The following is a 24,791-nucleotide window of genomic DNA, read 5'->3' as shown; positions in this document are numbered from 1 at the left end:
CTTATCATAGCGTCGTTGGTAAAACTTTTAAATGTGTTCTCTGCAATATGCTATTGTAATAAATGATTGTTGAACTACATTTTAATATACACTGAGCACCTCTTCTCTCTCTACTTATGGATGAATTTAAATCTCTCTATCGCACATTACTAATTCTGCTTCCGTCCCGGAGTCTTTGTGACTCCACGTTGCAAATAGGGTCCATTGGACCTGGTAGTATCTGATGCCTCCTGCCTGGTAAGTCGGCCTCCTGTCATGGCCCTGCTGAAGATAAACTGAATTAAATTTAACGTGTGATCTTGTGACATTTTCGAGAATCAAATTTTTTTATTCTGTTCATGAGCCCTACTGTCGACAGGAAGAAGTTTGTGTGGTGTGAGGTCTTGATCCTGATGGACCACATCCTCCTGCCAGATGAAAAAGACTCAAATTGTTTGTGTCCAGGGTGAGAGGGCTGCATCTAACGATTATTTTAATAATCGATTAATCGGACGATTATTTTTTCCATTTATTACTGAATCTGATTTTTTTTTAAATATTCATTTCCAAACTTTTTTTCAAAAACAGAACAGACAACCCTTTACAAGCGTGAGTTTACTCGCCCACTAATTGTGTTTCATTCGCGTGGCTTATCTCAGTCACGTAACTGATTTGCGACCACTTTCTCAAGGATCTTGGAGAGGAAGGGGAGGTTAGAGATCGGTCTGTAGGTAGCCAACACCTCTGGATCCAGAGTGGGCTTCTTCAGGAGAGGTTTAATGACAGCTACTTTGAAGGAATGTGGTACGTGGCCTGTTAACAAAGACACGTTGATAATATCTAATAGATAGCTGCCAATTAAAGGCAAAACGTCTTTAAGCAGCCTCGTCGGGATGGGGTCCAAGAGACAGGTAGACGTGTTGGAAGTAAAAACCTTTGAAGATAATTGGTCCCGGTTGATGGGAGAAAAGCCATCTAAATATACACCAGGGCATACAGCGGTTTCCAAGGCCATTCCACTTGAGGATAGATTGGCACTGCTTAAGGGCAAGAGGTTATTAATCGTGTCTCTAATAGTTACAATATTTTCATTAAAGAAGTTCATAAAGTCATTACTACTGAGGTCTATAGGAATACTCGGCTCCACAGAGCTGTGACTCTCTGTCAGCCTGGCTACAGTGCTAAAGAGAAACCTGGAGTTGTTTTTATTTTTCTCTGTTACTGATGAGCAATAGGCTGCTCTGGCATTACGGAGGGCCTTCTTATAAGTTTTAAGACTATCTCGCCAAACTAAGCTGGATTCTTCCAGATTAGTTGAACGCCATATGCTTTCAAGCTTTCGTGACGTTTGCTTCAGTTTGCGGGTCTGAGGGTTATACCAGGGAGCAAACCTCCTCTTCCTCACTGTCTTCTTCTTCAGAGGGGCTATCGAGTCCAGTGTCATTCTCAGTGAGCCTGTGGCACTATCAACAAGATGATCAATCTGGGACGGACTAAAGTTAGACCAGGAGTCCTCTGTTATATTGAGACGTGGTATTGAATCAAATGCAGAAGGAATCGCTTCTTTAAATTTAGCTACAGCACTGTCAGTTAGACATCTGGTGTAGAAACTTTTGACTAACGGTGTACACTCCGGTATTATAAACGCAAAAGTTATGAGGTTGTGGTCTGACAGAAGAGGATTCTGTGGAAAGACCTTCAAATGCTCAATGTCAACGCCATAAGTAAGAACAAGATCAAGCGTGTGGCCAAATCTGTGAGTGGGTTTCTGTACTCTGTGACAGAAGCCAATCGAGTCCAACAATGAGATGAATGCAGCACTAAGGCAATCATTATCAACATCCACATGGATATTAAAATCTCCAACAATAATAACTTTATCAGTTTTAAGAACCAGACTTGATATACATTCTGAAAATTCAGATATAAACTCTGAATATGGACCTGGTGGCCGGTACAGAATCACAAATAGAATTGGCTGTAGTGTTTTCCAGGTTGGATGTGAGAGACTAAGAACAAGGCTTTCAAATGAGTTGTAATTTAATTTAGGTTTAGGATTTATTAATAGGCTCGAGTCAAAGATGGCTGCTACTCCACCTCCTCGACCGGTGCCTCGAGGAATGTGAGTATTAATATGACTTGGAGGAGTCGATTCATTCAGGCAGACATATTCTTCATGGCTCAGCCAGGTTTCAGTTAGACAACATAAATCAATGTGATTATCTGATATTAAATCATTTAGTAACACAGCTTTAGATGACAGAGATCGAATATTTAGGAGACCACATATAATAGTCCTGTTTTGTTGCACTGCTGAAATAATGGTGTTAACTTGCATAAGGTTATTGTGTACGACTCCTCTTCTGCTTACTTTTGATTTATTTAATTGAAGTGGCCGTGGGACAGACAGTCTCTACTCTAGAGTTGTGGGTGGGTAACTGCTCGAATGGAAGAGCAGAGAAGGGTGTTAAACTACAACTCTGCTCCCGGTTCCTGACATGAACCCTGGGTTGTCATGGATTAAGTCCGGTGATCAACTTGGTCATGTTCGCAGAAATGAGACGCGCTCCGTCCAACGTGGGATGGATGCCGTCTCTCCTCATCAGATCAGGTTTTCCCCAGAAAGTCTTCCAGTTGTCTACGTAGCCCACATTATTCGCTGGGCACCACCTCGACAGCCAGCGGTTGAATGACGACATTCGCCTAAACAATTCGTCAGTCAGCAAATTTGGGAGAGGACCAGAGAAAACTACGGTGTCCGACAATGTCTTGCATAAGCACACACCGATTCAACATTAACTTTAGTGACTTCCGACCGGAGTAGTCGGGAGTCATTACCACCGGCGTGTATTACAATCTTACTGTATCTACGCTTGTCCTTAGCCAGCAGTTTCAAACAAGACTCAACGTCGCCCGCTCTGGCCCCCGGGAGGCACACGACTGTGGTCCGCGAATGTGTGTTTGACTGTGTGTGTGTTTGTGCGTATTTGATTTGATATTCCTTTATTAGTCCCACCGTGGGGACATTTTAATGGTTATGAGTGTATGCTTGTGTGTGTGTAACTCGTCTTCCTCAAACTCATCTTCGTCCAACTTGTCTTCGTCCAACTTGTCTTCCTCTAACTCGTCTTCCTCTAACTCGTCCCACTCTAACTTGTCTTCCTCTAACTCGTCTTCCTCTAACCATAACCCAAACACAAGGCTTTAAGATAGCACAGCTCCAATAAGGCTGAGAGAGAAGAGAGGACGAGGAGGACAAACCAGGGAAAAGAGAGACATTTCCTTGTTGGACATTCCTTATCAAACTGATATAGCGACATTTTGGACATCTGTAAAATATAAAATTAAATTATTAATGAATAAATGTCAAAATTATTTTAAAGAAAACAAACGAGTACTTTCAAGCTTCATGTTTAGTCAAACTTCTTTTTTATCTTTGGCATACATCAGGTGCACTAACAAGTTATCACTCTGGTTTGACAAGATGACATTTTCTTAGGAATATGACTCATCACGGTTGTTAATGATGTCACTTTATTCTGCAGATTTCCTGCTTTTCAATAAAGACATCTCTGCATATGAAGTGTTTTTGCTTCAGACTCCAGAGAAAGTTCACATTGAGTGTTCTCATGTGTTTTCATCTCCTTAGTTCCATCACTCTTCATCATGCTGACAAATCATTCATCAAATTCATAAAATCATGTTTTGGTCTCACAGTGGTGGAATAAGTACTCAGATTTTTGACTCAAGTCAAAGTAGCAGAACCACAGTGTAGAAATACTAGTTAGAGTGTGTGTGTCTATCCGTGTGTGTTTGGTTTATAAGTTAAAGTGTAAATGTACTAGCATCAAAATGTAACTTTAATCTGATTAAACAAAGTAGTTGGAAGAATAACAATTCTTTGGAACTTGACAAATAGTCAAATTCTTTGGAAAGTGATTATTAGGAACAATTCTTTGGAAATTGCAATTGGTAATGATTGCACAATGACTGAACTGCTGGGAGGATAATGTTTCACAGGATGGCATTTTCTTTGGAATATGACTCATCACGGTAATACTTAAACAATGAGTTTTTTCATCTCTGCACCTGTCCATCCTGGAGAGGGATCCTCCTCTGTTGCTCTCCTGAAGGTTTCTTCCCTTTTTTCCCAGTGAAGGGTTGTTTGGGAGTTTTTCCTGATCCGATGTGAGGTTCTGGGATAGGGATGTCTATATGTACAGACCAACCCTGTATCACAAAAATTACGTTCCCCCAGACCTAAAATGCAATTTGCAGTTACGTTTGACTGAAAGGTATTTCTCTCCAAATTACGTTTGACTGAAACGTATTTCTCTCCAGATTACATTTGCAGTTGACGTATTATAATTACAAATACGTCTCTGATCAACGTATCTTTGCCGTTTGTTGTCTCTCTTTTCTACAATGCTGTTATGAATTGTAAAAAGCGTCCTCTAGTCTTATTTATTATTATGTTATATGTTGTTTGGCCTGCGTATTATGACAGCAATAAGCATTGAAACGGATCATATGAATTGGCGTGAAGACTTACTGCTGGTGACTCTCCTTTATTTTCTTTTTTTAGGTGACAATACATTAATTAAAACTCGTAAACTATCACCACCTCATCACCACCTTAACAGAGTTAGTCCCATACGGGTCAAATCAACTATTAAACTTGTTATAAAATGAGCATCTGTCCGTAATCTATACCATAAAGTTTGCATTTTAACCTAAAAAAAAAGTGCGCTTCCTTTTAACCTTTCAAAATAAAAGTCTGATTTGTCTGTTAAGCGGAAGTAGTATAAAACGTCTATATTCATTCAAACAATATAAAAGGCATACATCAAAATCAATAAGGAAAATGCTAAACAGTCAAACAACTCAAAACAATAAACCCTTCAAATGGGGCCCAACCATGTAGGCTGGCAACATATAGCACTTAGCATCCCTGCTTGGGAAGGGTTTAAAAACCCGGAAAAAACTAAATTCCTTCCTTCAAAGGTTAACAACTCCTCAAATGTGTGTACTATATGAACAATTTCAATTGTATTCTACCCCATTTGGGAGTGGCTACAACCTGGAAAAGAAAGCTAAGCTCTGACATGTTTATCCAATTTGACCCTTTGGACCTGTTTTTGGGGCTCTTAGCTCAGAGCTATCGGTCCAAAACTCTAGGGTATTCATATTCAGATGCCCCTCTTTGGATCTGAAAAGGATCCACTTCTTTGAGTTGATTGAAAGTATGACAAATTAACTAAAAGACTGGTTTTAAGGATCGTATAAGGGTTATTGGCACGGTGACAATTTTCTCTTGTGAAAGTTTTGGAGGGGATTCCCCTCATGACCTCAAAGTCTTGTATTTAGGTAAATATAATATATTGAATATAAAGCAGTAGGGTTATATCTGAGAGGCAATTGGGAGGTCAAGGGTCAGTCTGCAGAGTATGCGTGTGTGTGCATGTGTATATGTGTGTGGGTGTTTGTGTGTGTGTCTCTGCCTTTGTGTGTATGTATGTGAGTGTCTGTATGTGTGTCTGAGTGTGTGTCTGTGTGTGTGTCTGTGTGTGTGTGTGTCTGTCATGTTGTGTGTGTGTGAGTGTGTGTCTGTGTGTGTGTGTGTGTGTGCGTGTGTGAGAGTCTATGTGTTTCTGTAAGTGTGTGTGTGTGTGTGTGTGTGAAGCGATGTATTAGTTTGCATGCATATCAGTGGAAGTTGAAGGGTAAATCATGTTTAATTAACAATTCCCAAATTATTTCCCAGATTTTTCTGGATACCTGCTCTTTTTGTTTGATGAGAAGTAAACACTCCCTGTAAATAACCCCAATGAAGGGTTTATTGTTTTGAGTTGTTTGACTGTTTAGCATTTTCCTTATTGATTTTGATGTTTGCCTTTTATATTGTTTGAATGAATATAGACGTTTTATACCACTTCCGCTTAACAGATAAATCAGACTTTTATTTTGAAAGGTTAACTGGAAGCGCACTTTTTTTTAGGTAAAAATGCTAACTTTATGGTATAGATTACGGACAGATGCACATTTTATAACAAGTGTAATAGTTGATTTGACCCTTATGGGACTAACTATGTTAAGGTGGTGATAGTGTACGAGTTTTAATTAATGTATTGTCACCTAAAAAAAGAAAATAAAGGAGAGTCACCAGCAGTAAGTCTTCACGCCAATTCATATGATCCGTTACCTATTGCTGTCATAATAGGCTACGCAGGCGAAACAACATAAACATAATAATAAATAAGACTAGAGGACACTTTTTATAATTCATAACAGCATTGTAGAGAAGAGAGATTACAAACGGCAAAGATACGTTGATCAGAGACGAATTTGTAATTATAATACGTCAAATACAAACGTCATCTAGAGAGAAATACGTTTCAGTCAAACGTAACTGCAAATTGCATTTTAGGTCTGGGGGAACATAATTTTTGTGATACAGGGTTGGCTGGGAGGATCATGGTAACGGGTACGAGGCCTGAAGTAAGGAAGAGCAAATAACTGAGGGTGAGGATACAAAGAGGAGATTTAAGTCGGATTTAAAGAGATTAAATATTTATGGATGTTTTAATAACTGCAAACCAAACATTAAAATATGTCTGAGTCACAATAGAGCTGCATTTCACCTAAAGTGAATGTGTGTTTGACTGTGTGTGTGTTTGTGTGTATTTGATTTGATATTCCTTTATTAGTCCCACAGTGGGGAGATTTCAATGGTTATGAGTGTATGCTTGTGTGTGCGTGAGTGTGTGTGTAACTCGTCTTCTTCTAACCCTTCATCCTGTAACTTGTCTTCTTAAAACTTGTCTTCCACTAACCCATCCTCCTATAACTCGTCTTCGTCCAACTTGTCTTCCTCTAACTCGTCTTCCTCTAACCATAACCCAAACACAAGGCTTTAAGATAGCACAGCTCCAATAAGGCTGAGAGAGAAGAGAGGACGAGGAGGACAAACCAGGGAAAAGAGAGACATTTCCTTGTTGGACATTCCTTATCAAACTGATAAAGGGATATTTTGGACATCTGTGAAATATAAAATATAAAAAATAAATTATTAATACATAAATGTCAAAATTATTTTAAAGAAAACAAAGGAGTACTTTCAAGCTTCATGTTTAGGCAAACTTCTTTTTTTATCTTTGGCATACATCAGGTGCAGTAACAAGTTATCACTCTGGTTTGACAAGATGACATTTTCTTAGGAATATGACTCATCACGGTTGTTAATGATGTCACTTTATTCTGCAGATTTCCTGCTTTTCAATAAAGACATCTCTGCATATGAAGTGTTTTTGCTTCAGACTCCATAAAAAGTTCACTTTGAGTGTTCTCATGTGTTTTCATCTCCTTGGTTCCATCACTGTCATCATGCTGACAAATCATTCATCGAACTCATGAAATCATGTGTTGGAATCAGTGGTGGAAGAAGTACTCAGATTTTTGACTCAAATCAAAGTAGCAGAAACACAGTGTAGAATTACTAGTTAGAGTGTGTGTGTGTGTTTTGTTTATTAGTTGAAGTGTAAATGTACTAGCATCAAAATATAACTTTAATCTGATTAAACAAAGTATTTGGAAGAATAACAATTCTTTGGAACTTGACAAATAGTCACATTCTTTGGAACGTGATTATTAGGAACAATTCTTTGGAACTTGCACTTGGTAATGATTGCACAATGACTGAACTGCTGGGAGGATAATGTTTCACAGGATGGCATTTTCTTTGGAAAATGACTCATCACGGTAATACTTAAACAATGAGTTTTTTCATCTCTGTCCTCTATATATAGGCAGGAGACCTGCAGTAAGTACAACAGACTCCAGAGGACCAGCTGACTTCTTCCTGCCGCTCTTTCATTGACTGTCAGCAGAAACGTAAGTTTTTTAAAGAATAATTGGTTGTCTTGTGGGAGATACAGTTTGCTTTTTCAAATTTTAGTCTATCATATTCATTATGAGTAGTGGAAATGGGGCAGTAAACATGCACATTTAAAAAGTAGTTTATTTTAGATGTCATTATGGTGATCCATATTTGAGTACTGATATTTTAATTTGTGGTGATAACATTGGAGCTCACCTGAAGATGCAAAGACATGCTGCTAACTGTTTATTCATGATGTGTCTTTTATGCAGTTACCCATCATGGCCACCTACATCTCACAACTTGATGTGTCCCTGAATAAAACACAAGAGCAACATCTCCTCGCCAGGGGCTTCATGAAACTCCCAGATGACCTGAACAAAGGAGCAGGTGGCAATCAGATCTATCTTTGGTACAAAAAGGGGCAAAGAGGGGGAGCAATCACCAGGCTGCAAGTTTCCCACAACCCTGACATGGCTACTGGATTGACCAGAGAAGGGTACACAAAGATCGCTAAAGATCTCAATGCTGGTGCAGGAGGTGATTGCATCTTCCTTTGGTACCTCCGGGGCTCCGGAGAGTACGATACTCCCATAGTGGACATTGATGTCACTACAGAGGAGAAAAATGAAGCTGCAAAGTTTAGCTTTGGCTGGGAGAGACTGTCCTGTGATCTGAACCGCAACGCCGGAGGGGCCTGCGCCCATTTCTGGGTGAAGAGAGCAGAACAAACCTACATCTGTGACATCACTGCCACCGATTCCTACGGATCAGACACCGACCTGTTTCAGGGCGGTTACATCCGTGTGGATGAAAATACTAACAGGAGAACAGGAGGATCCGAAGACTTCATCTGGTACCGTCAGACCACCGACCCCAAGCGTGCACTCACTGATCTGCAGGTCTCCACCAGTGAAGCTGAGGTGTTTGCCTTCCAGCAGCAAGGTTACACATGTGTGAGTGTCAACCTCTCCGGTGAAGGCAGTGGTCGACTGGTGTACGTGTGGTACAAGAAGGGGGGACCCAGCAATCCCATTAAGGCCATCGCCATCCTTGTCAACTCAGCTTTGATCTCAGCTTACACCAAGGCTGGTCTCACTGTTATCGATAAAGATATTGATGCAGGCTGTCAATGCTTCTCTGAGAACCTGTGTGTGTATCAGTGAAAGCAACACACCTTCCTCATGGCAACAGAGCAGAGAATTTCCAACACTCACTGAGTGTAAAGCAAAGTCCAGCCATGCGGTTCAATCTGTTAGGTGATGGCCTCTTTAACCTTTTCTTTCTTTTTCTGTATAAAAATGATGATTCATCAAATTAAAGTCACATTTAGTATCACAAAGTATCATACGGCTTATGGGTTTTAAAAGTAAAGTTTTCCGTGAGATGAGAAGAAGTCATATTTAAAAAGGCACAGTCCAATAATGTTGTCAAATCATGTTTGTGATGGTCTCCTTCACTTTTTCTCTTTCACGATGAAAAAATGTGATTAACATATTACAGTTATACTACTGGTAATATCAAAAAGTATCAATATATGATTTATTCTGTTTAACCTGATGACAATCAAACTATTTCAATTTTATTTCGTTCAACGATGTAAATGAATATTAATAATCTGTATCACTTTATTCTGACCATTTCCTGCTTTTCAATAAAGACATCTCTGCATATGAAGTGTGTTTCCTTCAGACTCCATAGAAAGTTCACTTTGAGTGTTCTCATGTGTTTTCATCTCCTTAGTTCCATCACTGTCATCATGCTGACAAATCATTCATCAAACTCATGAAATCATGTTTTGGACTCAGTGGTGGAAGAAGTCCTCAGATCTTTGATTCAAGTAAAAGTAGCAGAACCACAGTGTAGAAATACTAGTTAGAGTGTGTGTACTAGTTAAAGTACAAAAGTACTAGCATCAAAATATATCATATAAGTACTAAAAGTAACAGCACACATATTAGAGAATATGTACATTAATTTACTGCCAGGTAGTAAGGGATCAATAAAGTCTACTTCATCATATATTTGTTGATTATATTTATTTGTATTACTCTGAATCTATCAATATATCAATCAATCCTGGCCCTGGCCTCCCCGGAGTCTTTGTGACTCCACGTCTCATAGGGTCCATTGGACCTAGCTGTATCTGATGCCTCCTGCCTGGTAAGTCGGCCTCCTGTCATGGCTCTGCTGAAGATAAACTGAATTGAATTTAACGTGTGATCTTGTGACATTTTCGAGAATCACATTTTTTTAATTCTGTTCATGAGCCCTAATGTCGACAGGAAGAAGTTTGTGTGGTGTGAGGTCTTGATCCTGATGGACCACATCCCCCTGCCAGATGAAAAAGACTCAAACTGTTTGTGTCCAGGGTGAGAGGGCTGCAACTAACGATTATTTTAATAATGGATTAATCTGTCAATTATTTTTTTCCATTAATTGCTGAATCGGGTTTTTTAAAAAGCATTAATTTCCAAACCTTTATTAAAAACCCTAACCCTAACCCTAACCCTATTTTATATAAGTACTAAAAGTAATAGCACACATATTAGAGAATATGTACAATAATTTACTGCCAGGTAGTCAGGGATCAATAAAGTTTACTTTATCATGTATTAGTTGATTTTATTCATTTATATTACTGTGAATCAATCAATATATCAATCAATCCTGGCCCCTGCCTCCTGAGTCTTGCTTCCTGCCTCCTTGGCTGTGCTTCCTGCCTCATGGGCCGGCCTTCTGCCTCCTGCCATGGACTTGCTGACGCCCCTCCCAGTCATTGAAAGCACTTGTACAAAGAAAATATCTGGCAGGTGGTGAAATGGACCAAACTGTGGGGACTTTTTAAAATCTTTTCCATCGACTAAAAGCCTTCAGTGACGTTCTTTGCTCTTCTTCCAATGAAGATATATTGTCCATTAATAGCACTTATATCAATACCTCAACTAGGGACCACGTGAGTCGCCCGCACGGCATGTTCTAAAAATAGTCAACATTGAGCTCTTTCAAAAAAGAATGGCCATAATCCCCGGGCACTAGGACCTTGGGGAGGCTGCTGTGCTTGCTTTCTCACTCTAAGTAATGTCTCACTCAAAGAGTCAGGATTACAGCCACAGAAAATGATGCACGGAGTGACCAGTAAGTCCAGGTAGTTACATAATGTCAGTAGTTGTTAATGAGTGTAATATTTGTCTCCATTGAATAGTATATTAGACACTGAACTAGTTCATCTTCATCTCAGTGTCCAAATGAGCATAAAATATCACTATGACCCTGAAATTCTGTCTCACAATGTATATCCAAGGGGTTGAAAAAAAAAAGTCCCCCTGCAGCCTATAAGCCTATAGCAGCATCTAGGGACTGGACCAGGTAAACCTGATTCAGCCCTAACTATAAGACTATCAAAGAGGAAAGTCTTAAGTCTACTCTTAAATGAGGTGACTGTGTCTGCCTCCCGGACTGAAGGTGGAAGCTGGTTCCGTAAAAAGAAGAGCTTGATAAATGAAGGCTCTGGCTCCCATCCTACTTTTTAACCCTTCTGTTTTGTCGCGGGTCAATGTGAGCAATTTCAAAGATAGAAAATCTAGGAACAATATTTGTATGTATTTTCTCTGTATACAACATCTTCTGCTTACCTTATTTTGTGTCATCAACGTACAAAATAATCGAAAATAAATTATGTTTTTGCAACCCCCCCTCCAGGCTTATATAACAGAGATGATGTTCGGGTCAATTTGACCTGGGAGTGAAAGTGGAGGCTGAAAGTGGTCAGAAGTGTCAAGTTTAGACCATTTATTTCTTTGTAAATGTGGGACAGTCTTTCTTACTCCCTCCCACCAAGTTTTAACACACACACACACAAACCCGAACACTAACCTTTTTCTCCCCCTGTGGCAAAACTCCACCCACACTTAGGGGAGGGGCCAGACATGCAAAATGTTTGCTGAGAAGTATCACACCATTACACTCTGCAGATACATACGACTGCACCAAGAGGATGACTTTGGTCTTCTTTTATAATAAAAGTAATGTATCTTGCCATTCTAAATAAACATAACTAAAGTATACTTTCAATACAAATCCTTTGTGGCTCATCCAATATTTCCATTTTGTTTTTAATTTTTTTATTACACCGATTATTATTTTTTTAAGCTCTACAATTTACTAAAGTAAGTTTTCAAATTATTTTTTGTTCTATTTATTATAATTTATAAATGTTTTTTCTCTTTTTTTTCTATTACATTTTAATATTGCAGTTTGCTAAAAGGGAGCATGTTAGAAAATACTGCTCAAAAGCAGATGTTCATGGGTTAGGGTTATAGTTCATAGTAGGCATATTCCACGATGGAGACCTCCACGATCCATCAGGCAGATGGCGGTAGAGAGGAGGAGTGGGCGGAGTCTCAACAGTGGGCAATTTATTCCAGTGGTTTGAAAACCAGAAATGTTAAGGCTCTGAGGCAAGAATTGAGGCAATCGATTGCCTCAAATTCATTGAGTTCTGGTAACGTATTCTGGTTAACAGTGATAGGTAACTACTGATACAATCCTTTAAAAAACATTCTGAATGTCTTAACCCTCCTGTTATGTTCGTTTCTTACATACAGCCGTGACGTTCCCGGGTCAATTTGACCCGTTTAATGTTGAATCATCCAAAAGTGGTCAGAAACCAAAAAATTCTAAAAACTATAGTTTGTACATCATCACCAACAACATTAGTAACAATTAAATTGTAAGTTATGTCCATAACTACGGATCTATGAGACCGAAGGATGACCGTCACCATGGTCTTCACCTTGAATGAAGCCTTCTTCTTCCTATCTGCGAGATCATAATATCAACAATGTCATGTGACTGACCGTAAGAGGCTGGCCGTAGGCTATAAAGCAACCGGAAAACCACGCCTCTTCCTCCTGCCTGAAACGCCTCAGCCCATTCTGAGCGACAAGAGATGGTGACGGTCATCCTGAGCAATTGTCTCCACCAACCAGTGGGACAGACGCTGCTTAGACAGGGGGTGACCAAACTTCTTGCCCCCATAATAAACGAACAGCTGAGTGTGTGCCTGCCTCAGCGTCCGAGTACGATCAACATAGGCCTTCAGTGCCCTTACTGGACACAATGTATGATGAGCCGCTCCCTCTTGGCAAGATGGATCAGGTTGGAATGTTTCCATTTCAATAGCCTGATTCACTGTCTAAGGGCTTACCACTTTAGGGAGAAAGAACGGATTCGGCCACAGGGACACCCCTGCATATTCTGCTCTCCACCTCAAGCACTCGCTGCTCACAGACAGTGCGTGTAGCTCGCTCACCCTCTTGGCAGAGCAAATGGCCAAAAGGAATGCAGTTTTGTGTGACAGAAACTTAAAATCTGACTGTTCCAGTGGTTCGTATGGGGCTGTAGCCAAGGACCTCAACACCAAAGGTAGGTCCCAAGATGGAGCCCGTAAACTCCTGCCTGGGCGTAGACGGTTAGCACCTTTTAGAAACTGGGACACTATGGGGTGCTTCCCTACCGAAAGCCCCCCCAGTGTGTCATGGAAAGTAGAAATAGCTGCAGTGTAGCCCCTCAGGGTGCTAGCTGCCCTACCTGCCTCCAGCAGCGACTGGAGGAAGTCAAGTACCAAAGCCACCGGGCAGGTGACGGGATCTGCCCCTTTATGGTGGCACCATGATGAGAACAATTTCCACCTTTGCTTGTAATTGTAGCATGTGGAGGGTGCTCTAGCATTATCTATGGTCTCCCGAACAGCTTCACTCAGGTCATGAGAGACGGACTGAGAAGGGGCCAAGCCCACAGCTGCATAACAGCTGGCTTGGGGTACCAAATTGTTCCTCCCGCCTGGGACAGAAGGTCCGCCCTGAGTGGCAAGGGCCAAGGTCGGCCGTGAACCAGGCGAAGGACGGCCGGAAATCAATGTCTCCCCGGCCACCGTGGGGCTACCAACAGAACCTTGCTGTGTCCCCGGTTGATTATGTCCAACACATGAGGAATCAATGGTAGTGGGGGAAAAGCGTACAGTAACCCCTTCGACCACTCGTGAGACAGAGCATCCAGGCCCAGAGGACCGCCTGGGGGCCTCAGGGAAAACCACAGCTGGCAATGGGCTGTTTCCTTGGATGCGAACAGATCTACCTGAGCCATGCCAAATTGAGTCGACAAACTCGCCACCACTTCTGGGTGTAGTCTCCATTCCCCCGGGAGAGGCCCCGATCTGGAGAGGAGGTCTGCAGCCTGATTCAGCACCCCTGGTACATAGACAGCCTTTAGCGAGGCCAGACGTGGAAAAGCCCAAGGCAGAAGCCTCTGTGCAACCTTGAGGCAACGCAGAGACTTCGTGCCTCCTTGATGATTGACATGGTAAACTACGGCAGAGCTGTCCGACTTCACCAGGACATGCCTGCCGCGTATGAATGGGAGAAAGGCCCTGAGAGCCAGATGCACAGCCCTCAGCTCGAGCACATTGATGTGTTTGGTGTCCCATGGAGGTTTCCTAACACCTCTCGCCATTCTGCCCTCCCAGACTGCTCCCCAGCCTGTCCACAGATGCCTATCTGTGGACACCAACGTCCTCCTTGAAGGCAGATTGCCCAAGGGTACACCTTGTGTGAGCAACTTGTGGTCCCACCATGGCCTCAAAGCTTTCTGACATGACTGAGTCACTCTGAGCTTCACATGCCTGTCCCTCCGTGGATGGAGGTTGAACGCATTCAGCCACCGCTGTAGGGGCCGAGCCCTGAGCAGGCCCAGCGGAATCACCAACACTGCTGCTGAAAATGAACCAACTGTAGGCGTTTGCCCAGTCGGAAGATACACAAGACCGTTAGGATTCTCGCCACCCTCTGAGGGGTAAGGGACGCCTTCATCATAAGGGAGTTCAGGCAATGCCCCAAGAATACAGTTTCCTGCCTCGGTTTGAGGTTGCTTTTCTTTAAGTTCACCCTGAAACCAAGGGTTTGGACATGAGCTAAGACCCTCCCGGTCTGCTGCATGACCTGTTCGCGAGATGAAGCGCAGACCAGCCAGTCGTCCAGGTATGGCAGGATCTTTAAACCTGCCCTCTGGAGTGGTGACAGAGCGGCTGCTACCACTCGGGTGAAGACTCTCGGAGAAAGGGAGAGACCAAACGGAAGGACCTTGAACTCGTAAGCTTGCCCTTGAAAAGCGAACCGTAGAAACTGCCAATGTGCCCGACAAATGGGGACGTGGAAGTACGCGTCTTTTAGATCTATAGTGGTGAACCATTCCCCTTGCTCTATCGACTATAGAATGTGCCGTGTGTGCAGCATTTTGAACGGCAGAACCTTTATGTAAGAATTTAGGCGCCGGAGGTCCAGGATGGGACATATCCCACCATCCTTTTTGGGAACAAGGAAATATGTTGAATAAAAGCCAGCTTGCTGTTCGCTGGGCCTTACCTTCGCAATTACTTTCTTCCTTAGGAGGATTGCAATCTCCTCGGACATAACTTTTGCCTGGACTGAGTGCTTGACTAACGTCATATGGACCCTGGAAAAAGGTTGGGGCCGCCGCCGAAATTGAATTCTGTAACCCCTTGCAATAGTAGCCACTACCCAGGGGTCTGAGACTTCCTTCTCCCAGCTGTCCAGGCGTAGCTGGGAGTGAACCTTGGCGGCTGCCCCACCACTCCTATGCAGAGGCCCCCTGGGTCCCTGGACCCTTGGGGGGGGCGTCTCCTTTGAGGAGCCCCTCTTGCTGTAGGCCGGGGCTGAAACCCTTGATGCTGCAGTCGAAGTCTTCCTGCAGCATCACCTGAACCATGTGCGCCTGAGCCCTGGCGCCTGCCACGCATCCAGCGCTCTGGATGACCCCAGGCAGCCTGGAATTGGTGCTCCAGGCCCGTTGGTCTCTGCCTCGTCGCTGCAGGCCGACTGAATGTGCGCTGCACGTTCTCTCGAGTACGCAGAGACTGTTCAGCTTTCTCCAAGACACTCTGGAAGTCAGTGTAAAAGACTCTACCCGGTACCACCGGCATGTTGGTAAGCTCCTTCCTGATGTTCTCGGGGAGGGTTGTCTGAGCTAGCCAGATCTGTCTGCGGGCCATCATGGCTGACGTCATAGCGGAACCGATGTCACGAGTAAGCTGAGAGTGTGTGGACAGGGCCGCATCTATCAGGTTTCTGGTGTCCTGATCACCCGCACTAGCGGTCCTTCTGAGCGCTGCTAACAAGAGCTCCGATGAGCTAGGGGTTTCAATTGGAATTGAAAAGCCTGTCATCTTAGCCGCACTCAAAACCCTTGAAAACACATCACTGGGAACACAATCGCCAGTACCATTGTCTATGGATGCAGACTGACCTGCGTTAGATAGGCTAAGGGAATGTGACTCTTCGGCAATCTCTGGGTGGCACTCGTCCCCCAAGAGAGAAACCTGTGCATAAAGCGATATAGGTTTAGGATTTATTAATAGGCTCGAGTCAAAGATGGCTGCTACTCCACCTCCTCGACCGGTGCCTCGAGGAATGTGAATATTAATATGACTTGGAGGAGTCGATTCATTTAGGCAGACATATTCTTCATGACTCAGCCAGGTTTCAGTTAGACAACATAAATCAATGTGATTATCTGATATTAAATCATTTAGTAACACAGCTTTAGATGACAGAGATCTAATATTTAGGAGACCACATTTAATAGTCCTGTTTTGTTGCACTGCTGAAATAATGGTGTTAACTTGTATAAGGTTATTGTGTATGACTCCTCTTCTGCTTACTTTTGATTTATTTAATTGAAGTGGCCATGGGACAGACAGTCTCTACTCTGGAGTTGTGGGTGGGTAACTGCTCGAATGGAAGAGCAGAGAAGGGTGTTAAACTACAACTCTGCTTCCGGTTCCTGACATGAACCCTGGGTTGTCATGGATTAAGTCCGGTGATCAACTTGGTCATGTTCGCAGAAATGAGACGCGCTCCGTCCAATGTCGGATGGATGCCGTCTCTCCTCATCAGATCAGGTTTTCCCCAGAAAGTCTTCCAGTTGTCTACGTAGCCCACATTATTCGCTGGGCACCACCTCGACAGCCAGCGGTTGAATGACGACATTCGCCTAAACAATTCGTCAGTCAGCAAATTTGAGAGAGGACCAGAGAAAACTACGGTGTCCGACAATGTCTTGCATAAGCACACACCGATTCAACATTAACTTTAGTGACTTCCGACCGGAGTAGTCGGGAGTCATTACCACCGGCGTGTATTACAATCTTACTGTATCTACGCTTGTCCTTAGCCAGCAGTTTCAAACAAGACTCAACGTCGCCCGCTATGGCCCCCGGGAGGAACACGACTGTCGTCCGCGAATGTGTGTTTGACTGTGTGTGTTTGTGCGTATTTGATTTGATATTCCTTTATTAGTCCCACCGTGGGGACATTTTAATGGTTATGAGTGTATGCTTGTGTGTGTGTAACTCGTCTTCCTCAAACTCGTCTTCGTCCAACTTGTCTTCGTCCAACTTGTCTTCCTCTAACTCGTCTTCCTCTAACTCGTCCCACTCTAACTTGTCTTCCTCTAACTCGTCTTCCTCTAACCATAACCCAAACACAAGGCTTTAAGATAGCACAGCTCCAATAAGGCTGAGAGAGAAGAGAGGACGAGGAGGACAAACCAGGGAAAAGAGAGACATTTCCTTGTTGGACATTCCTTATCAAACTGATATAGCGACATTTTGGACATCTGTGAAATATAAAATATAAAATTACATTATTAATGAATAAATGTCAAAATTATTTTAAAGAAAACAAACGAGTACTTTCAAGCTTCATGTTTAGTCAAACTTCTTTTTTATCTTTGGCATACATCAGGTGCACTAACAAGTTATCACTCTGGTTTGACAAGATGACATTTTCTTAGGAATATGACTCATCACGGTTGTTAATGATGTCACTTTATTCTGCAGATTTCCTGCTTTTCAATAAAGACATCTCTGCATATGAAGTGTTTTTGCTTCAGACTCCAGAGAAAGTTCACTTTGAGTGTTCTCATGTGTTTTCATCTCCTTAGTTCCATCACTGTCATCATGCTGACAAATCATTCATCAAATTCATAAAATCATGTTTTGGACTCACAGTGGTGGAAGAAGTACTCAGATTTTTGACTCAAGTCAAAGTAGCAGAACCACAGTGTAGACATACTAGTTAGAGTGTGTGTGTCTATCCGTGTGTGTTTGGTTTATAAATTAAAGTGTAAATGTACTAGCATCAAAATGTAACTTTAATCTGATTAAACAAAGTAGTTGGAAGAATAACAATTCTTTGGAACTTGACAAATAGTCAAATTCTTTGGTAAGTGATTATTAGGAACAATTCTTTGGAAATTGCACTTGGTAATGATTGCACAATGACTGAACTGCTGGGAGGATAATGTTTCACAGGATGGCATTTTCTTTGGAATATGACTCATCACGGTAATACTTAAACAATGAGTTTTTTCATCTCTGCACCTGTCCATCCTGGAGAGGGATCCTCCTCTGTTGCTCTCCTGAAGGTTTCTTCCCTTTTTTCCCAGTGAAGGGTTGTTTGGGAGTTTTTCCTGATCCGATGTGAGGTTCTGGGATAGGGATGTCTATATGTACAGACCAACCCTGTATCACAAAAATTACGTTCCCCCAGACCTAAAATGCAATTTGCAGTTACGTTTGACTGAAACGTATTTCTCTCCAAATTACGTTTGCATTTGCCGTATTATAATTACAAATACGTCTCTGATCAACGTATCTTTGCCGTTTGTTGTCTCTCTTTTCTACAATGCTGTTATGAATTGTAAAAAGCATCCTCTAGTCTTATTTATGATTATGTTATATGTTGTTTGGCCTGCTTATTATGACAGCAATAAGCGTTGTAACGGATCATATGAATTGGCGTGAAGACTTACTGCTGGTGACTCTCCTTTATTTTCTTTTTTTAGGTGACAATACATTAATTGAAACTCGTAAACTATCACCACCTCATCACCACCTTAACAGAGTTAGTCCCATACGGGTCAAATCAACTATTAAACTTGTTATAAAATGCGCATCTGTCCGTAATCTATACCATAAAGTTTGCATTTAACCTAAATAAAAAGTGCGCTTCCTTTTAACCTTTCAAAATAAAAGTCTGATTTGTCTGTTAAGCGGAAGTAGTATAAAACGTCTATATTTATTCAAACAATACAATATAAAAGGCATAAATACATCAAAATCAATAAGGAACATGCTCAACAGTCAAACAACTCAAAACAATAAACCCTTCATGGCGTTATTTACAGGCGTGTTTACTTCTCATCAAACAAAAAGAGCAGGTACCCGGAAAAAAAAAAAAAAATAATAATAATAATAATAATAATAATAGCTTCAGGCAGTGGTATAAGTTGTATAACTGATACTGATGGCGCCGCGGACGGCCGCCTCGGTGCGTTGGTGCGCGATGTTTTTTGTTGTTTTCGTCTTAAATACTGTTTTCTGCTGTGATTCCCGGAGCTCTTTCACCAGAGAAGAGCTCATGAACATCAGGGGAACAACTCCAGCGGATTTATTTCCAACGTTTTTAACTTCTGTGGAGTTACTGGACATTTTTGTAAAAGGTGTGCTCACCTTCGCCCACGCGGTGAGACGCCGGCGGAGAGGGAAACGCTCAGGGCGCTTATGCGGCTACGGAAACGGGATCTCGTACAGCGCTGCCGGGCATATTTCTCCAACGTCCGCTCACTGTGCAACAAACTGGACGAACTCCAGCTGCTGGTGGGGAGAGACAGAGACTTCTCCTCATCCTCTGTCCTGTGCTTTACGGAATCATGGCTAAGTGGATCGATACCAGATTCTGCGCTCCAGCTCGCTGGCTTCCAGCTGTTCCGAGCGGACCGGGTCACGGAGCTCTCCGGAAAACAAAGGGTGGAGGAATCTGCTTTTACCTCAACAACGGCTGGTGCAACGACGTAACGGTGATTCTACAGCACTGTTCGCGGACCTGGAATCTTTATCATTCACTGCAAACCCTTCTACTCCCACGTGAGTTCGCTTCATTCATCCTGGCCGGAGTTTACATGCCGCAAGAGAACGTGCACGAGGCACAGCAGTCCCTCGCTGAACAGATACGGTGTGTGGAGCGGACTTTCCCGGACTCTTTAGTTATTGTACTGGGATTTTAACAAAGGAAACCTCAGCCACGAACTCCTAAATATAGACAGTTAATTAAATGCCCTACCAGAGAGAAGAGCATTCTGGACCACTGCTACACAACAATCAGCAGGGCCTATCACGCCGTTCCTCGAGCTGCACTGGGAAACTCTGACCACGTCATGGTTCATCTGATTCCTCATACAGGCAGAGACTAAAGCTCTGCAAACCTGTGGTGAGGAAGTTCAAGAAGTGGACCAGTGAGGCTCTGGAGGATCTACGGGCGTGCTTGGACTGTACTCACTGGGATGTCTTCAGGACTGCTACCAACAGCCTGGATGAGTACACAGAGGCTGTAACTTCCTACATCAGCTTCTGTGAGGACAGCTGTATTCCATCCAGCTCCAGGGTGAGTTATAACAACGACAAACCCTGGTTCACAGCGGAGCTCAGGAAGCTAAGACTGCAGAAGGACCAGGCATTCAGGAGTGGGGACAAGGACCTGTACACAGAGTCAAAATACAGGTTTAGCAAGGCGGTGAGAGATGCTAAACAACTGTACTCTGAGAAACTGCAACAGCAGCTCTCAGCAAACGACTCTGCTTCTGTCTGGAGAGGGCTCAGGCAGATCACCAACTACAAGCCCAAATCACCCCACTCCATGAACAATGTGCTTCTGGCAGACGAGCTCAATGAGTTCTACTGCCGCTTTGAAAGACAATGGAGCAGTCCTGAGACAATGCCCCACAGCCCCATCAACAAGCCACAGACCATCAGCCCACCTCCCCAGCCCATCAGGGGCTCACACCTCTGGAGCACCCTCCATCAACTCAGCGACGACCTCGTCATCCTGGAGAGAGACGTCAACAGGCTGTTCAAAAGCAGAACCCCGCAAAGCAGCGGGCCCGGACTCCGTCTCCCCTCCACCCTGAAGCACTGTGCTGACCAGCTGTCTCCGGTGTTCACCGACATCTTCAACACCTCCTGGAGACATGCCACGTTCCAGCCTGCTTCAAGGCCTCCACCATCATCCCGTCCCAAAAACCCAAGATCACAGGACTCAATGACTACAGGCCCGTCGCCCTGACCTCTGTGGTCATGAAGTCCTTTGAACGCTTGGTCCTGTCACACCTCAAGACCATCACCGACCCACTCCTGGACCCCTGCAGTTCGCCTACAGAGCCAACAGGTCTGTAGACGATGCAGTCAACATGGCCCTTCACTACATCCTCCAGCATCTGGACTCCCCAGGAACCTACGCCAGGATCCTGTTTGTGGACTTCAGCTCTGCTTTCAATACAATCATCCCGTCCCTGCTGCAGGACAAGCTCTCCCAGCTGCACGTGCCCGACTCCACCTGCAGGTGGATCACAGACTTCCTGACCGACAGGAAGCAGCACGTGAGGCTGGGGAAACACGTCTCAGGCTCCCGGACCACCAGCACAGGTTGGCCGCAAGGGTGTGTTCTTTCCCTCTGCTGTTCTCCTGTACACCAACAGCTGCACCTCCAGTCACCAGTCCGTCAAGCTCCTAAAGTTCGCGGATGACACCACCCTCATTGGGCTCATCTCTGGTGGGACGAGACCGCCTACAGGTGGGAGACTGACCACCTGGTGACCTGGTGCAGCCAGAACAACCTGGAGCTCAACGCTCTAAAGACAGTGGAGATGGTTGTGGATTTCAGGAGGAATGCAGCCCCACCCGCCCTCTCATCCTGTGTGACTCCCCCGTCGACGCTGTGGAGTCCGTCCGCTTCCTGGGCTCCATCATCACCCAGGACCTCAAGTGGGAGCTGAACATCGGCTCCATCACCAAGAAGGCCCAGCAGAGGATGTTCTTCCTGAGGCAGCTGAGGAAATTCAACCTGCCAGGAAGATGATGGTACAATTCTACACGGCCATCGTTGAGTCCATCATCTGCTCCTCCATCACCGTCTGGCACCCTGCAGCCACAGCCAAAGACAAGTGCAGGCTGCAGAGCATCATCCGCTCGGCCGAGAGGGTTATCGGCTGCAATCTGCCTTCCCTCCAGGTCCTGTTCACTTCCAGGTCACTGAAGCGGGCCAGAAAGATTGTCGCTGACCCCTCCCACCCTGGACACTCCCTGTTCGAGTCCCTCCCCTCGGGGAGGAGGCTGCGGTCTATCATGACAAAGACCACCCGCCACACCAAAAGTTTTTTCCCGTCGGCAGTCGGGCTCATCAATGGAACCCGGACTGACTGACTGTCACCCCCAGGACTACCACCTCTTCTTCCACCTTCCTCTCTCCTCCTTCTTCCCGCTCCTTCCTCTTCCTCCCACTCCTCCTCCCTCCTCCTTCTTCTTCCCTCATCCACACACGTCACTTTAACATGCACTTTAACTTGAGGCCTCCTCCACACACATGCCACTTTATTTGCATGCACTTTAACTTAAACACACGCCACGCGTAACATACACTTTTAACTAAAACACACCACTTGAAGCACACACCCAAACACTTTCACATTACTTGTTGTCTTTCTGTCGTGTTGATTGTTGTTTGTTTGTCATGTCCAAATGTTGCACCTTCCACCAAAAAAAATTCCTCGTTTGTGTAAACATTCCTGGCAATAAAACTGTTTCTGATTCTGATTCTGATTCTGATGTACAAACTATAGTTTTTAGAATTTTTGGGTTTTTGACCACTTTTGGATGATTCAACATTAAACGGGTCAAATTGACCCGGGAACATCACGGCTGTATGTAAGAAATGAACATAACAGGAGGGTTAAGACATTCAGAATGTTTTTTAAAGGATTGTATCAGTAGTTACCTATCACTGTAAACCAGAATAAGTTACCAGAACTCAATGAATTTGAGGCAATCGATTGCCTCAAATTCTTGCCTCAGAGCCTTAACATTTCTAGTTTTCAAACCACTGGAATACATTCACAGAACTTTAAAAAATAAAGTAAACAACCACACCATTTCATGTTAACCAAACTCAATGTTTATTAGTTTGCATTGTCATTGTTTTAAGTACACTTTGGTCAAAAATGTTGAATTTGTTTTCTGAAAAAGATACGACTCAAAAGTTAACATTTTTGAGACAATCAATTGCCTCAATTACATTGAGTTCAACAAACTCAATAAGTCATGAACATCTGCTTTTGAGCAGTATTTTCTAACATGCTCCCTTTTAGCAAACTGCAATATTAAAATGTAATAGAAAAAAAGAAGAAAAAAAACATTTATAAATTATAATAAATAGAACAAAAAATAATTTGAAAATATACTTTAGTAAATTGTAGAGCTTAAACAAATAGTAATCGGTGTAATCAAAAAATAAAAAACAAAATGGAAATATTGGATGAGCCACGAAGGATTTGTATTGAAAGTAAACTTTAGTTATGTTTATTTAGAATGGCAAGATACATTACTTTTATTATAAAAGAAGACCAAAGGCCAGCGTGCAGTCATCCTCTTGGTGCAGTCGTATGTATCTGGAGAGTGTAATGTTGTAATACTTCTCAGCAAACATTTTGCATGTCTGGCCCCTCCCCTGAAAAGTGTGGGTGGAGTTTTGCTACAGGGGGAAAAAAAAGGATAGTGTTCGGGTTTGTGTGTGTGTGTGTTAAAACTTGGTGGGAGGGAGTAAGAAAGACTGTCCCACATTTACAAAGAAATAAATGGTCTAAACTTGACACTTCTGAACACTTTTAGCCTCCACTTTCACTGCCAGGTCAAATTGACCCGAACATCATCTCTGTTATATAAGCCTGGAGGGGGTATTCCAAATACATGATTTATTTTCAATTATTTTTTACGTTGATTACACAAAATAAGGTAAGCAGAAGATGTTGTATACAGAGAAAATACATACAAATATTATTCCTAGATTTTCTATCTTTGAAATTGCTCACATTGACCCGCGACATAACAGAAGGGTTAAAAAGTAGGATGGGAGCCAGAGCCTTCATTTATCAAGCTCTTCTTTTTACGGAACCAGCTTCCACCTTCAGTCCGGGAGGCAGACACAGTCACCTCATTTAAGAGTAGACTTAAGACTTTCCTCTTTGATAGTCTTATAGTTAGGGCTGAATCAGGTTCACCTGGTCCAGCCCCTAGAGATGCTGCTATAGGCTTATAGGCTGCTGGGGGACTTTTTTTTTTCAACCCCTTGGATATACATTGTGAGAGACAGAATTTCAGGGTCATAGTGATATTTTATGCTCATTTGGACACTGAGATGAAGATGAACTAGTTCAGTGTCTAATATACCATTCAATGGAGACAAATATTACACTCATTATCAACTACTGACATTCTGGAACTACCTGGACTTACTGTTCACTCCGTGCATCATTTACTGTGAGGTCACCTCATTGGCTGTAATCTTGACTCTTTGAGTGAGACATTACTGACAGAGTGAGAAAGCAAGCACAGCAGCGTCCCCAAGGTCCTAGTGCCCGGGGATTATGGCCATTCTTTTTCAGCAAGTCCATGGCAGGAGGCAGGAGGCAGGAGGCCGGCCCATGAGGCAGGAAGCACAGCCAAGGAGGCAGGAAGCAAGACCCAGGAGGCAGGGGCCAGGATTGATTGATATATTGATTGATTCACAGTAATATACATAAATATAATCAACTAATACATGATCAAGTAAACTTTATTGATCCCTGACTACCTGGCAGTAAATGATTGTACATATTCTCTAATATGTGTGCTATTACTTTTAGTACTTATATGATAGATTTTGATGCTAGTACTTTTGTACTTTAACTAGTACACACACTCTAACTAGTATTTCTACACTGTGGTTCTGCTACTTGGACTTGAGTCAAAGATCTGAGGACTTCTTCCACC

At 43.1% G+C, this 24,791-nt stretch overlaps 1 protein-coding gene across 1 annotated transcript; it reads left to right on the top strand.

Moving 5' to 3' along the window:
* Positions 1–426: 426 nt before the first annotated feature.
* On the top strand, positions 427–9,528 carry LOC130202808 (uncharacterized). Its single transcript, XM_056428575.1, has 3 exons — positions 427–445; positions 7,785–7,869; positions 8,128–9,528. The coding sequence occupies exon 3, from the start codon at positions 8,137–8,139 to the stop codon at positions 9,019–9,021; it is 885 nt and encodes a 294-aa protein (XP_056284550.1). The 5' UTR covers positions 427–445; positions 7,785–7,869; positions 8,128–8,136; the 3' UTR covers positions 9,022–9,528.
* Positions 9,529–24,791: the final 15,263 nt, after the last annotated feature.

This window comes from Pseudoliparis swirei, chromosome 12, assembly GCF_029220125.1.
Source record: "Pseudoliparis swirei isolate HS2019 ecotype Mariana Trench chromosome 12, NWPU_hadal_v1, whole genome shotgun sequence".
In the NCBI taxonomy this organism is placed as follows: domain Eukaryota; kingdom Metazoa; phylum Chordata; class Actinopteri; order Perciformes; family Liparidae; genus Pseudoliparis; species Pseudoliparis swirei.
The sequence above is the reverse complement of the archived record's forward strand: the minus strand, read 5'-3'. Positions and strand labels throughout refer to the sequence as shown.

Coding starts and splice junctions, on each gene's coding strand:
- LOC130202808 (XM_056428575.1), top strand. CDS start 8,137: ATGGCCACCTACATCTCACAACTTGATGTGTCCCTGAATAAAACACAA.